The sequence below is a fragment of the Elephantulus edwardii genome, unplaced genomic scaffold, assembly GCF_000299155.1.
Source record: "Elephantulus edwardii isolate Elephantulus edwardi_28Jun2011 unplaced genomic scaffold, EleEdw1.0 scaffold00032, whole genome shotgun sequence".
NCBI classification, from domain to species: Eukaryota; Metazoa; Chordata; class Mammalia; order Macroscelidea; family Macroscelididae; genus Elephantulus; species Elephantulus edwardii.
Window position 1 is genome coordinate 10,791,367 of NW_006399782.1, and position 15,856 is coordinate 10,807,222.

At 40.4% G+C, this 15,856-nt stretch overlaps 1 protein-coding gene across 1 annotated transcript in view; it reads left to right on the forward strand.

Annotated features, from left to right (window-relative positions):
* The first annotated feature begins 3,910 nt into the window (after window positions 1-3,910).
* The window catches only part of RABL3 (RAB, member of RAS oncogene family-like 3), a 48,959-nt gene continuing 37,013 nt past the window's right edge, over window positions 3,911-15,856 (forward strand). Inside the window, exons 1-2 of the mRNA XM_006884249.1 lie at window positions 3,911-3,956; window positions 7,623-7,714. Of these exons, the coding sequence (XP_006884311.1) occupies window positions 3,911-3,956; window positions 7,623-7,714 (138 nt within the window). The remainder of the gene's footprint in view (window positions 3,957-7,622; window positions 7,715-15,856) is intronic.

Genomic DNA, 15,856 nt, shown 5'->3' on the forward strand with positions numbered 1-15,856 from the left:
GTCCAAAGGGAAAAGTGGAGGGGAAAGGGGGTTAAGGGGAGAGTGAAATTACAAGGTTGCAGACCTTGGTGGGCAAAGGGAGGGGGTGAAGGAATTAGGAAAGATCTAGTGAGGACCTGAAAAGGCAAGGTAAAAATGGGCATAGATCAATGGTCATTAATTATCTGAAACACAATGTATGGGAATGATCATATATGAAACAATGTGAATGAAGGGAAGTGTGAAACACAGTATATATGGATGAAATACAACATATACAAATTTTGCATGCAAATCAATAGAAAATAAAAAAAGAAAAATACCAAAAAGTTAAATGAAGTGCTCCCAATTTTGAATGATACAGATCTTCGGGAATGCCAGAAATCCCATGAGAAACTGCACAGTCATCAGATCCTTTAAGGTCGTCATTTCTTAAGTAAATTTTTCTACCAAGAGATATTCTAGGATGTTTTTCACTGTCATGATCTCACAATAAAATATGCCAGCAAACCTGGCATAATTAGCAAAAAACATTAATTGCTGTAAAACAGAAATTGTTACTTCCGTTTCTAGGCAACTTCACCAATTCTGCAAAGTTGTATTTGATAAAGAAATTATATAAAGTCATTAATGGAAAAAAAGAAAGATAGAACAGGATATTATTAAATATTGGCTCCCTTATAAAATAAAATGAAATGACTTAATTTCCAGTTATAATCTAGAAAATTCTTCCCAAAGTCCAAGATGACAAGGGTTAAACTTTGATATAGTTGTTGAAAAGCCTGTGGTTTGGGAACTGGGTGATCAGGAGCAAATCTTTTCAACAAATGCAAGCTACACTTCACTTTTTGAGGAATAAAGACGTATGAGGAATAAAGATGTATATATGTACATGTTTAGAAAGCACCTGTTGGCAAAAATAGCTTCCATATTGACTTAATGTGCTCCACACTTAAAATATACACAGACTACATTCAATGAAATTTCCCACACCTTAAGGAAATTTTTAACAGATACTCTTTTGAGCTATCTCAATGAGGTATCATATTTTGCTAATACTAGATTCTATTGCTCTTTTTATATTTAATTAGTAGTTATCAACGCTATCAGATAACAATGAGAAATATTTTATATATAAATTACTGTACAGAAAAGAAATTCCTAAGTAAATATATGGGCAACACAGGAAGACAAAGTAAAGTAGTATAATGAAATGTGCAAAGACCTGGAGTTGGAAAATCAAAAGGGATGAACTCACTCATCATTTCTTAAGCTGAAGGAACTGAAGAACATTGGAACTGGCCCATAGTTGTCCCTCCCATGGGTTTTCAGAGGCAGTTAATCTCATGAGAGGAGGCCGTTTCTTGCCACTAGGCCACCAGAGCTCCCCATCTTGCCCTTATTGTTCCAAATGTAATCAAACACAACTCCAATTATTCTTTTCTTTTCAACAAAGGGAGTAAACAGCCTCAACTAAGGTGGATTGTCTCTCCCCTCCCTAGAAGACCACCCACCTGGCTAAAGGACAGTGGAATGTCCCTCTCTAAAGACCCTTACTATAAAGCCTGCCCTAATCCACTTCAGGTATTAATAAAACTTCTTTAGCTTCCTTTCGAAAACAAAAACAAACAAAAAAATCTATTAGCCCAGACAAAGGCCAATTTGATTTTGTTTTCCTTAGAAGCATTTGGCTACTAACTGAAAAGAAGTTCAAACCTACAGAAGATCTATAGGAGAAAAGACCTGGCAATTTGCTCCTATAAAGAATACAGCTTAGGAAGGCCTAAGCAGCAATTTTAGTCACACACGGTTGCTATGTGTTGAAACTGATACAACAGCACCTAGCTTCTGGAACAATATTCCCATCATGGAGTCTCCTGAGTGGTGTAAATGCTGGAGTGGTACTGGTAAATTCAGAATTCTCTATGTATCAGTTATGGAACTATAGTTATAAAACTGGCATCAGTTTTCTCCAGCCTGAAAAGCTAATTGCTTGTCCTTTCTTCAATCTATTTAGCAGAACAAGAGATCCTAGATCTCCTAGATTAGCTGTTACCTCTTTAAAGCTGTTTTTCCCAATCATATGTAAATTGTAACTTAATCTGCCTATTTGCCAGGAAAGGGATTACCTGGGTGTGAATGGTGGTGACCTCTCTCAGTCAAGGAGGCAGTCTTTGAGGCCAATCCGTTGCCCTCCACAGATCTGTTAATAAAGTGCTTATGGATATTGCAATCCGTTTGTCTTATTGGTAATTGACTAGGAAAAGAACCCCTAGCATTCAGTAACATAAACAGTAAGTACTAAACTGATAAAAGGTCATAGGAGTCCATTTAGAGGAACTTCAGAAAAAAAACTGGCAATTTTAAAAACAACAACAACAACAAAAAAAACCAACCACCACACTGCAAGTCCTCTGAAGCACACACAGTTCACAGGTGGTCAGATGAATTAGAAACAACTCAACAGTTACTGGCTCAGGTTTTCTTGTTTTTCCAATTATGCAAATAGCTGCCAATTACTGTGTATCACCAAAAGCAAAAAAAAAAAAAATTATCCAAGGAACATTTCCTCAAAGGCGGCCCCATTTCGAGCAGTTCTGACTCATAGATCCATTCAAGAGGCTGCAAATCTTTACACAAGTTAACGGTCCATCTTTCTCCCACGGAGCAAGGGGCTAGTGAATTCGAAGCACTTGCCTTCTGGTTGGCAGAACAACTCTTTATCCACTAGGCCACCAGCGCTCCCTAAATTTCCCACTGTTGTAGTTGTGTACCTTAAAGCCGTAACCAACCCATAGCTGACCCTCTGGTGGGTTTTCAGAGGCTGATAACCAAGAGAGGAGATTGCCCAACAGGATTGCAGCTCAGCCTCTTGCCATTAGACCACCAGAGCTTCTCCTAAACTTCCCATAGTAGGTTAGAAATCCTTTCACTATTTCCAAAACTCTTTCCTCTTCGCGTCCGTGGCACTGAAGAATCTTGTATTTTCCCAATGTGTTTGTCTCCCCTCCTCCCTCAAACTAATGGGTGAAAACAGGGGCTATCAATGAAAATACAGTATCCAGCAGAGCTAGTCAAGTATTTCCATACAACTTTCAACTGAACTCCAAAGAACGTGTTCTTTCAACATGTCCACCGCCAACTTCCCAATTCATTTTTAACACTCCTTTCCAGAATGGTAACGGGCAGGCCACTGCACAGATGCTTGATGCATTGGAAATGGTTTTAAATAGTGATAGGACCAAATTCGCAACTTCAAGATCACAGTGATTATAGGGTGGAGAGAAGGAGAAAAGAGGGTGGAGGAAAATCTGTTAGTTCTGGAAGAAACGGCATTCTATTCTCTAAGGTGTTCTCTGCTGCCACATTTCCCAGCACTCTCCACACCTTCATATGTAAAGCGGCACATTGTTGCGAAACCCCGGACCCAGGTGCCCTTCTTAAGACCCGTTTGCTTATTCCTCCTACTGTGAAAACCCGAAACTCCCAAAGATTCTCCACTCAGCGCAGCCATACCCGAGGTCGCACACGGGCCGGGTCAATGGTTCTTTTGGAGGACCAAGAGCAGTGGGTATCTAAGGAAAAGAGCGTCAAGAAAGTGGGTAGAGTGAAAAGGAAGAGCAAGTCTGAAACGTCACGCCGGGCCAGGGAATCAGGGACAGGGAACAAAGTATTAGGAACAAGGTTTACCGATAAGAATCCTCGGACACCTACACCCCTTCCCTCGTTACCTTAACTACCGGCTGAAAAGAACACGCCAACTGCGCGACGACAAACACGCCTTATGTCTGCGACTGACTCAATTTATTAGCTAACGTCACCCAGGTTGACCAGCAGACTGGCCGATCAAATTGAAGATCCTTCCTCTTTGCGCAGATCTGATTGGCCTAGAGTCCCGGAACAGGCGGTAATCCAGTTAGAGAGTAGCAAGATGGTTTCCTTGGATCGGGTGAAGGTGCTGGTGTTGGGGGACTCAGGTGAGTGGCTCGGATCCACCTCTGGGACTTCTGACACCTTTGAGTTGCCTGTTAACTCCTCCTCTTCACTAGTTATTTCCCAGCTTCCTCCATCTTTCAGCTTATGGATGAAGTTGTTCTCAAAAGTCAAAGACTACATTTCCCAGTAGACCTTGCTCCTGTGCCTTAGTTGGAGGTCTCTCCCAGGAGGAGGCTCAGAGTCCTGGACCTTCTCAGGCTGTCGCCCTGGTTACCCTCGCCAGTAGAGTATTTTCAAATTTTATTTTAAAAAATATCCAGACTCTTAAATGTTCTGCTTTGCATATACAGTATTGACTCTTGTACTCCTGAAAGCATTCCTATTAAAGACAAGAAAAGTAAGGCAGAACCATATTAATGGCAGAACTGTTTTGAACCCCAGAGTACATTTTCTTAGCAAGCTGTATTTTGAAGTGAAATTTCGGGTAGTTTTTCTCTTTGATTCCTTAGCCTTACTTTTTCCTTTTTAAAACCTGCTGTGTATTAAGTTGTGAATGATAGAAAAATTAATATTTAAAAACCTTTCTGAAGAGGCTATAACATAGTTGTGAGCCCTTTATAATCCTAGATTTTAAAACTATTGAGGAACTAGAATTAGCTCTTCTATGACTCCTTGCCCCTTACTCCTTCAAGAACTGCAAAAAACAACCCATAAAAAGAACCAAAAAAAACCCCCCAAAAAACAACCACCCAGCTAGCCTTCTGTTTCCTAGATGCGCTTTTCTCGAGTTGAACTTCTGTGTGCGCACAGTGAGCAAATACTCTACGAAATAGTTGGAAGTGGAGATGGCATGCATACCTCAAAGCGCTTAAAAACTAGCCTTACAGAAACTATATAAAATTGGCGGTAATGTTATGTGCCATCAAATTGGAATCAGCTCACTGTTGATCCTCCAGCTGTTTTCCAGAGGCTCTAAATCTCAAGGGCAGAGATTGTCCATCTTTTTTCTTGAGGAGTATCTAGTGAATTTGATCTACATGCATTTAGGTTGGTAGCACAACTCCTTAGCCCTGAGCCACCAGAGTTCCCAAAATTGGCTGGGTTTGGGGACAGTTTTCACATTGTCTGAAGATTGTTTGCATTAGAAAGCTGCATTATGAAGTTGTGTGAGAATAATCAAATTTATGTCAACTTCAGTTTTTCACATATTTTGAAGTAATACTGAAGTTAATTTAATAGAATGGCTTTGTTTTTACAGATGAATAAAGTAATGACTTGAAAAGATTTGGCAAGTGCATTACCAAATAGAATTTAGGACTGAAATCCAGGGCTATTGACAAATAGCTATTGGAAAATATACATCTAACAAAGGTTTCCTATTAATTTGTATTGAAACGGATAGATTCATTGGTTTTTAATATTAAAGTGTCAGCTGCTTATTAGGTGCTAGGTATTAGGTGTTATGGTTTTAACCTCGGAATCAATGAATTGCAAATGGGCAAACATATGCTGTATAAAATGTGGATAAGTAATCGGGCAATTGATATGCTTTCCCTATTAAGCTAAAAAATAAGACTTTGACTAGTCCATCAGGAAATTGAGCTTGTCACACATTCATTTATGTTAAACTACATGTACAAAAGAGCTCTGAGCTCCTAGTGGCGGGAAGCTGCACTGCAATCCCAAAGTCACATTTGAGGCCACCAGCTGGGAGGAGGATGGGCAGTCTCCTCCCATGCAATTAAGTGCCTCTGAAAACTCACCAGAAAGAAGGTCAATGAAAGAGTTTTTTCTTTTCAAGAAGAGTGAATTGGGGAGGTGGGGGGTGGGTAGGGAGAAAAGTGCAGCAATGAATTACTAGAAACCCTGAGTCTGTAAACTTTCATTAAAATTAATTTTTAAAAATTAATTAATTTAAATTAGTTAAAATTAATTTTTAAAAAAAGGTCATCTATGGTATACAACAATAACAACACTTATAAAAATCTGTTTTTGCTTTTTTCAGCTTCCTTTTAACAGCAGTTTTTAACAGAACATACCTTTTTATATTTTATCTACCTTTGAACTCAAAGTTCAGAGTCTATTTTTTTTAAATAAAGGCTTATTTCCGCTCAAGGAATTTTGAGGCTTTCACAAGACTATAAAGAAATTACTTGGGATTTAAAGATTTGCTTTGTACTCTACAGAGAGATGTGATAATCTACTAACAGGTTTTGAATTTTTACTAACTCATATATACTCTTTTATCTTTGTTCTTTCGGCGATTCGGGGTGATTTTAATATAGTACCTATAGATACATTAGGGGAACTCTGATTACCTAGTGGTAAAGAATTGCAGTGCTAACCCAAAGACACAGTTCCAATCCAACAGCAGCTCCACAGATAAAGAGGGATAGTCTTCTCCCATGTGAGGTATAGCCTGCTGGTGGGTAACCTTGAGTTGCTTCCGGCTCAGTGGCACAGAACAGCAACAGCAACATTTGGAGGAAGGATTTAAGTATTTTAATTTCCTGCAGAAAAAGACATCATACTTATTATCAGGAGGCGTTCGTCCATGGAGAAAGACATCACTGGTCACTCACTGTCAGTGAAAAAAAGAATGACCCATAATAAGGTATTGATACAGTAGCAAGCAGCATTGGACTCAAGCACAATATCAAAAGTGATGATTTCTCAAGAACAGAGAGTTGTGTTTCATTCTCTGGTGTATCAGCAAACTCAATTCATTGCCTCAGAGCTAAAATCAACTAATAGCTGACTCACCCACCATTGGGTTTCTAAGACTATATATAACTCCTACAGGAGAAGATTGCCCTTCTTTCTCCTTCAAAGCTTCTAGTGGATTCTCAACTGCCAGAGAGGCTTTGCCTTTGGGCTAGCACTGCAACTACTTAAAGCCTACACTGCCAGGAATTGTTATGCTTGAGTTGGCTACGACAGTTGGTTGTAGACTCCTTGAACAACAGACCTTGTCCTCTCCTGCAGCATCCTCATAATAATCCTTAATGCTCAAGTCCGTGGTTTTAGGCTCTTTGCCCATCCATCTTGTTGAAGGTCTTTCTCACTTTCACTGGCCCTCAACCTTCCCCAGCATGATGTCTTTTTTCTTGTATGTAAGGTCCCTATAAGTAGGAACCAGTTGGATGGCACCTAACAGTAAAGAACCAGAATGTAAGAGCTGAACTAGAATTGCTCTCTTCCTCCAAAGAGACATATGGACAACATTGCTTGGCTCATATTATCATTGGCTGATATTATTCAGGATGGAGGACATTACCTCTCAAGTCCCTTAAGATGTTACAATTCTAAAACAGGTTAAACAGATGAAATTATTCAACAGGAAAGGATTTAATTTGCATAAAATTTCCATCAAAATGAGAGACCAGTGGTATCAGCATCACTTGGGGACTTGTTAGAAATTGAAAATCCTGGTCCCTATCACAGACTTGCTGAATCAGAAACTGGGCTTAGGAGCCAGCAATCCATGTTTAACAAGCCCTCCAGGCGATTCTGATGCACACAGAATTTGAGAACCGTTGACCTCCTCAGCCATGTTTTGCACCTTAAGAAAGGCTTATTGTGTCATTGGTGGTTTTTAAACAACCATATTTGCATATCCTTCTTACTGCATATTTTTCATCTTATTCATATAGATTTCAAGCCTATCTCTTAGGCTTACATGACTAGCATTTTTGTTTGTCTTACAGGTGTGGGTAAATCTTCTCTAGTTCATCTCTTATGCCAAAATCAAGTGCTGGGAAATCCATCCTGGACTGTGGGCTGCTCAGTGGATGTCAGAGTATGTACCTCTTATCACTTTGTTTTTCACTGGTTTTATTGAATGGCAGTTTTAGCACCTAATATATGATTGAATAATTGTATACAAATAATCATATTGGGTAATAATATTAGATAACATTACTTTGTGCCATTGTGAGCTCTGGCTATCAAAGCTCTTTTTTAAAAAAAAAAACTTATTTTTTGACTCTGTACCGCTATTTTAAATCATTTACATCATGTTTGTTTGTTCTTTAAAATTAAAAAAAAAAAAACAAACCCAAAACAACCAAATCATCAAACAAACAACTGGAGATATAGTGCAAAAATTAAGGCATAGAGAAGTAAAGAAATTTGACCAAATTCACTAATATCATAAGAAACAGAGCCAAAATTTTAACTGAGTCTGTTCCAGAGATTTCTGTTCTAATTGTTATGGTTTTCAAGTTATCATAAGCTATGTGTAGAAATTACAGTGTCGAAGAATGTGTTTTTAGAGCCTTATGTCTGGGTTAGCTGTTCTGCTTCACAATTAAGAAACAATCTCAGTACATTAAATATCTCTAGTACATTAAATATATCTTCCCAGATGTTGTTTGTCTTTATTGATCCTAAGTAGTCCTGGGCAAGTCTTCTGTTTACTCACCTCTCAGTTGAAAAATAAAGAGAAAGGAGTTGTAGTTAACTACTTTGACAGTTACTTCTTTTCACTTCCTTGAAGCTGTTTATAAAATGGTGTTAATCGTGACAGTAGTAACATCAACAGGATCTAACTTTCCCAGAGCATTCTACTTCTCTTTTGGATTTGGTATTCTTCTGCAGTGGCTACAGAGAATTCACTGACCATGCTCACAGTTTAGTGGTTTATCAAGGAAACAACAATTAAGCGGGGGATCCAGATTGGAAGGCATATAGACAAAGTCATCTTCCATGCAGGGCAATTAATTTCCAGCTCTTTTTGGTCCCCTTGTGATAGACTTCCCTTAGCCTTGCTGTCTGTCTCCACAGACTGCCACAGGGTTCCTTCTGGGCCTGTCACCACTTACTGTCACTGGGTCCCTTGTAGTCTGTCATTGCCTTCAGTGTTACAGCTCTTTTAGGAGATTTTTTGGCCTCTTTCTTTTTTCTGTGTCTTGCTTCTTTGTGTCTGAAAAACTTCTGTGGAATTTAGTGCATATGTACACAAATGCTTTTGATCCTATAGCATGGCCTCCCTCTCTCTCAGCTAGGGGGACACAAAATGTCCCCTCTAAGTAACCCATAGATGTTTCATTTGCTTGATAGTGTATTTAGATAGTCCATTGACCAGTTCTTACAAAACTTGGGGGTTGGGGGCTCCTTCCTGAGATAGAAAACTAGAATGGAAGGCATCTTCTCATATTCTGTCTTAGAGTGACTGGTGGGTTTGAATCACCTGCTATGCACAGCCTTAGTTAGCATCACAGCTTGCTACAGACTTCAGCAACAGAGATAGCCAGTCCCTGAAAAGTGCCTGCTGGTTATGACAATCCGCAGCCCATGAGGGACAAACTGTATCAAACTACAAGTTGTTTATCGTTTACCCAGGAAATGTAAAGAAACAAGACATAAAGCCACATAAAGGAATTCACTTCATCATAACTGTTGTTCCATAAAGGAGCCCTGATAGCCTGGTGCCTAAGGTGCCAGGCTGCTAGCCAAAAGGTCGGCAGTTTAAATCCAGCAGTCAGTCAATGAGAAAAAGATAAGCAGTTTTCTTCCATAAAGAAGTACAGCTTTAGAAACCTAATGGAGTCAGAGTCAGGCTTAATCGATGACCCAGGGTTTGGTCTGGTTTTGTTCCATATTCTGACGGGGCTCTGCTGCTAATTATCAAATTGTCTCAGCCCAATTATTCCTTTTAGAGTAATTTCTTCTGTTTTAAAGACTTATTTTGATGTTCTGCAGTTTTGCTAACCTATATCAACTAGTCACTCTCTGTGTTGTTAAGTGCCATTGAGTCGTAGGCGACTCATAGCAACCTTATGAACGAAAGTCCTTGACACTTGCGTGTGTGACTTTCATAGGGTTTCCAGAGGCAAGCTGTTTACGGAAGTGGATGCCACTCCTGCTTTCTGTCTTCTAGCTAATGAAAATGTGAGTTTAAAGCTAAAGTATGTCTCAGGTATACTCAGGGTACTTGCATGTCAAACAGTGAGTAGGGAAGGCTGAAGAGGAATCGATGACTTTGCATTCTGTTTGCATTCCTGAATCCATGGACTACCAGTAGAACAAACAAATCAATTTCGGAGGAAGTGCAACCAGGCTACTTCTTTGAGGCAAAGATGGCGAAACTTCATCTCCCATACTTTGGGCATGTTGTCAGAAAGCATCTGTCCTTGGAAAAAAAGACATTAGATTGGGAAAAGTCAAGTGTCACCAAAAGAGAGAAAGTCCTTCAATGAGATAAATTGAGGAGGTGACTGCAACAATAGACATGAGGCTGTAAATAGTAGTGCACGAGAGGACAAGGTTTCCATTTGTTGTCAGTAAAGTTGCAATGACTTATAGTCAGCTCTGGTTATGTACCGCCATCAAGTCAGAACTGACTCATAGCTGACCTTCCAGCAGGTTTTCAGGGATAGTAAATCCCTTGGGAGAAGATTGCCTATCCTTCTCCCACAGAGCACCTGGTGGATTCAAACTGCCTGTCTTTGGATTAGCAGTATTAACTCCTTACCTCTGAGCCACCAAAATTACACCTTTATGACATCTAAAGATGACAACAGCTAACTAAAAATATTTTCGTATAGGTTAATCTGTTTCTTAATATAGCTGCTTCATTTTGGGGTTTTTTTCATTTAATATGTAGATATCTTTTCCATTTTTTAAAACATAGAAAAAATTTTCCATGTTCTCCTGTTTCAATAGGAATTCTATTTTTAATCTGAATCACTTTCAAAATACTTACTTTATGATTTCTTTTGGGTTATTCTATTATTTCTGGAGGTAAGTTAACTTTCTTGCTATCTTTCCTGACTTCTTGAATTGAAATTTATCTCCTTTATACTTTATAGTACTTTGTAGATGATCACATGTTCAACACTGTATTTTCATTTCTGTTGCTGCCACAGTCCTAAGGATATTATTAATGGTCAATTATGTGTTTTTAGGTTAATTGCTCAACCTAAAAAGTATCCATAATTTTGCTGAAAAAATCTCCCTGCAATCAAGTCATAACTACCTCAAACCTCATAAGGAGATTGCTCATCTTTATCCCAGTAACCACTGGTGGATTCGAACTGCCACAGAGGCAGGCACCACCCTTTGAGTTAGCAGAGCACCTCCCTACAGATTATAATGCCAGAGTTCCCGTACCATATTGTTGTTAGGTGCCATTGAGTGGACTGCATTCATAGTGACCCTGTGAACAAAAGACGGGAATCTTGCTCTATCCTGTGCCATCCTCACCGTCTCTGATATACTCAAGCCCACTGTTACAGTCAGCTTATCAATCCACCTCCCTATGGGTTTTCTTCTCTTTCTCTAACCCTCCACCTTTCCAAGTATAATGTCATTTTCCAAGAACTGGCCCCTTCTAACAAAATGTACAAAATAACCGAGACAATGTTTTACCATCCTTGCCTCTAAGAAGTACCTTGGTTGCATTTTTCTCCAAGATATGTTTGTTTATTCTTTTGGCAGTCCATGGGATAGTCAGTATTTTTCTCCAGTGTCACAACTCAAAAGACGATTATTTCTCGGTAATCCTTATTCATTATACAACTTTAGATGTATTGGAAGCAAATGGAAAGACCCTAATTTGAATCAGGTATAACTTGGTCTTAAATTCTCCTAGCATCTGAGTTTGGCACAGGCCTTAAAGGTACCAAGTCTTCTTGTAAATCTTTCATTCACTTGCTACTACCCACTACCCAAGGTTCTTGACAGAACACAAGTTTTTACTGCTTAACTGTCTCATCACCTAACTGGGCACTACATCAAGAATCCAGATTTCTTGAAGGAAACTACAATTTCATTTCTTTATCACTCATTCATCTACACCTGTCCCTTAAATGAGGAGAGAGAGACATCTGTTTTTCCTGGAGACCATGGCCTAGACCAGGGACACCTTAGTCTCCAGACTGACATCTTTGGACTTCAGCACTCTGGAGAGGTCCCTGACAGCAGACTTTCCTTAGATATCTGAAATGATTCACAGATTAAATCTTTTGGGTCTAAGCTTTTCTTAGTGGGAAGTTTTGTGTTTGTTTGTTTGTTTGTTTGTTTGTTTGAAAGGAACCTAAAGAAGTTTTATTAAGGGGTCTCTCAGGCGGGATTCCTTGTTCTGCAGACAGAGAAACAGGCAGAGGGATTGTTGTTGTTGTTGTTATGTGCCATTGAGTTGCTTGTGACTCATAGCAACCCTATGTACAACAGCCCTAAACTCTGCTCTGTCCTGTGCCAAACACACTGTCTCCAATACACCCATCCCAATAACCCTAGTTGCTGTCAGTCCACCTCATAGAGGGTCTTCCTCTCCTGCGCTGTCCCTCCACCCTCCCATGCAAGATATTCCTCTCCAAGGACCTATCCCTCCTTACAACATGTCGAAAGTATGTCAGACGAAGCCTCAAAATCCTTGCCTCCAAGGAGCCACCTGGTTTAACCCTCCCCAAGATGAACCTGTTTGTTTTCTTAGTAGTCCGTTAGTAGTACATTCAATACTCTTCTCCAGCACCACAGCTTAAAGGCATCAGTTCTCCTTCTATCCTCCCTAGTCATTGTCCAACTCTCTGATGCATAACAAGTGATTGTAAAGACATGGCCTATATTAGACTCACCTTAGTCTCCAGAGTGACACCATTGCTCTTAAGTACTTTGGAGAGGTCCCTAACAGCAGACTTTCCCATTGCAATACGCCTTTTAATTTCCTGGCTGCTGTTGCCAAGAGTGTTGACTGTGGAGCCAAGCAAACGAAAGATGTGAACAATCTCAGTCTCTTCACCATCCATCCTGATGCTGCCAATTTGTCCAGTGGTGAGAATCTTTGTCTTCTTGACATTGATCCTCAATCCATACTGAAGGCTGCAGTCCTTGACCCTCTGCAGCAGGTGCTTCAGGTCTTCAGTTTCAGCAAGCAGGGTTGTGTCATCTGCATAAAGCAGATTGTTGATAGATCTTCTGCCAATCCTGACTCTATACCAGGGAAATACCACACCATAAAGTGGATTAGGGCTGGTTTTATAGGTCTTTATGGAGGGACACTCCATTGTGGTTTAGCCAGGTGGGTGGTCTTCTAGAGAGGGAAGAGAGGGACACTCCATGGTAGTTGAGACTGTTCTCTCCCTTTGTTGACCCGTTGATATTTCTTGAATCCTTTGTTCTTCATTTGACCTTGGTCCCCTGACATCCCAGCCTCTTCAGTGAGAAAAAGGGCCACATTTTCTTTCTGGGTACTTCCTGCTGAAGAGCGGTGAAGATCTGGGGCTCAGAGGCTGGATTGGGATGGCGAGGACCAGTAGCCAAGGAAGAATATGGATGTCACAGCAGGTAGTTCAGATTGGTCAATTCTTTTATCCTGTGAAGAATTTAAGAAGGCAGGGAGCGATTAATGGCAATATGAAGAGCTACTTAGGGCTTGGGATCCAAGTGAGGCTAAGAGTAGTGGGGGGAGCAATTAGTAACAATATGAAGAGATACTTAGGGCTTGGGATCTGAGAGAGGCAAAGTATAGTGGGGAGAGTGATTAATAACAATATGAAGAGATACTTAGCACTTGGGATCTGAGTGAGGCAAAGAGTAGTGAGGGAGTAATTTGAAAACCTAGAAAAACATGACTGTGAGGAGAGACAGTTAGGGCCTTGGAGGGTGATACCTGTATCCCTTGGAAGACAGGAAGTTAAGTTGAGCAGTGTGAGTTTGTCATCATTGATATGAGAGGTTACACAATAAAAGAACATCAACATATTGCAAGGAACACTAGAGGATAAGAAGCTTAGAAAGTAGGTGAGTAATAATGGTTTTTAAACCTCTGCAGTATTATGGAGATATGGAAGTGGAGTCTAACAGGAAAAGAGGAGGGGTAACAAGTACAGGTTGATGGTGATAGGCTACAGATGGAGTGGAAAGAACCCATACAATGGGGTTGACAATGTGTAGTATTAGGGGTAGTATAGAAAGGTCTTCAGAAGGAAAGAGCACTAAGGGGAGTAGAACTAAATGCTGGCCATGTGAACTAGATTCGCTTGGCTCCCAGTGAAACACGACTCCAAGTTTAGACAAGAGATCTCTACCTAGCAACAGAGTTGGACATGTAGGAATACTTAGAAAGGAATGGGTGAGTACTTGTTTGTTGAAGGTAATGAGGAGGGGTTGAGTGGTAAAAGGCTTAAAAGGGAGACCATCAATCCCCATTACTGAGACCTAGGAAGGGAAAACAGGACTTGAGAAGGAAGGGAGTACTGAAAAGGTAGCCCCCATGTCAACTAGAAAGGAAACTGGCTTACCTGCTACTTGAAGGGTTACCCTGGCCTCTGCAATGGTGATAGGGCTCATCAAACCAGGCCAACTTCAGTCTTTAGCAGTCAGGCTTAAGAGGTTGGCCGGGATGGGGACTAGGTTTGGTGGAGGGGCTGCCCTCCCGCAACTAAGCATGGAAGGGCAGTTGACCTTCCAGTGTCCCAGTGTCCCACAGGTAGGGCGAGCCTGTGTTGGAGGGTGAGGGTTAGGACAGCGGTTAGCCCAGTGACATTTTTTTGCCACACTTGAAGCATGCACCAGGAGGTAACCCGCTCAAGTAGGTGTTTTCTGACCACTCACCACTGCCATTGCCTACAAGGCAGCTACCAGGGCTTGAGTCTGCAGATTTGCTTTCTGAAGGACATGAGTCTCCTTATCAGCCTCTGCCTGTTCCTCCCAGGCATAAAAAACTTTAAAGACTATATTTACCAGGTCTCAAATGGGTGTTTGGGGGCCATCCTCAGCCTTTTGAATGTCTTTTCTATATTAGGGGCTGATTGAGTGATAAAATGAGTAGCTAGAATGGTGGCCCCTCCCAGGGAGGTAGGTCTAAGCCGGTATACTGAGTCAGGGCTTCAGCGAGACAGTTAAGGAAAACAGCTGGGTTCTCATCTTTAGCTTGGGGTAATCTCTCTGAGCTTATCAAAATTAACTGCTTCATGGGAGATGGCATGTAGGCTGGCTAACAGACACTGAATCATACAGTTACGCCAGGCTCAACCATCTCTTCCTGCTGCTGTATTAATTTGGTATGTCCAATTTGGCTCTTGCTGGGGGACGGCTTGGGGACCAACTGGCATGGAGCCATCCATTAAATATACTTGGTCTGTGTGCTGCTGAGTAGCAGTGAGAGCATGCACTTTTCCATCTGACATCAGAGTAGAGGACAGTACAGTAAAAATGTCATGCCAGGTGAGATCGTAGGTCTGGGTTAGGTACCTAAACCCGTTGATATATAGGTTGTCGGGTTTTTGGGAAATGTGCTTAAACATTTTTTAATTGATAATTTAAAAATAGACAGAATGTATGAGCTTTAAGCTAATACTATATTAGTCTTTAAAAGGAAGAGATGTTTGAAAATATCTTTAGTTCTGAACTCTCTGAAAAATTTAAAGTGGGTAGAAAATGCACTAAGGAAAAGGAAATAAAATTCTTAAACCTGTTTAGTAAAAGAAAGAGAAAGAAGGACATTGTTGGATAGGATTTATATTTTATAGGAATTGGTGGACTGAGTTTCGATAGAGGGTAATGTGCTTGAATGGGGTAGGGAGCGGGTTGGAAGGAGAGAGGGAGATCATAGCAGTTTGATCCCTTTATCTGTGATGTTTAGTCTGGAGGGTAAGAGAGGCTAGCTGGGATTATTTACTGAGTGGGGTCAGAAAAAGGAGAGATGATGTTTTACCTGTGGATTAGGGTTAGAAAAGGAAGGTGGTGTTTTAGTTTCAGGTTTCAGAAGATTATTTTTAACTGGAAGGTTAGTTAAAAATTTTGGCTGCAGTTTTAGGCTGGTGTCTGGAAAAGGTCAGCATATCAGCCACGTAACATTTTGCATGTGAATTCAGTCTTTTTCCCATCTTAATAAATCTACAATTGATATAGTATAAAAATTTCAAACATTCTTGAATCTCATACTTTGTTAAAACTTTGAACTTTTTTATTCTCAAGGTGGGTTGTGTTTTTTTTT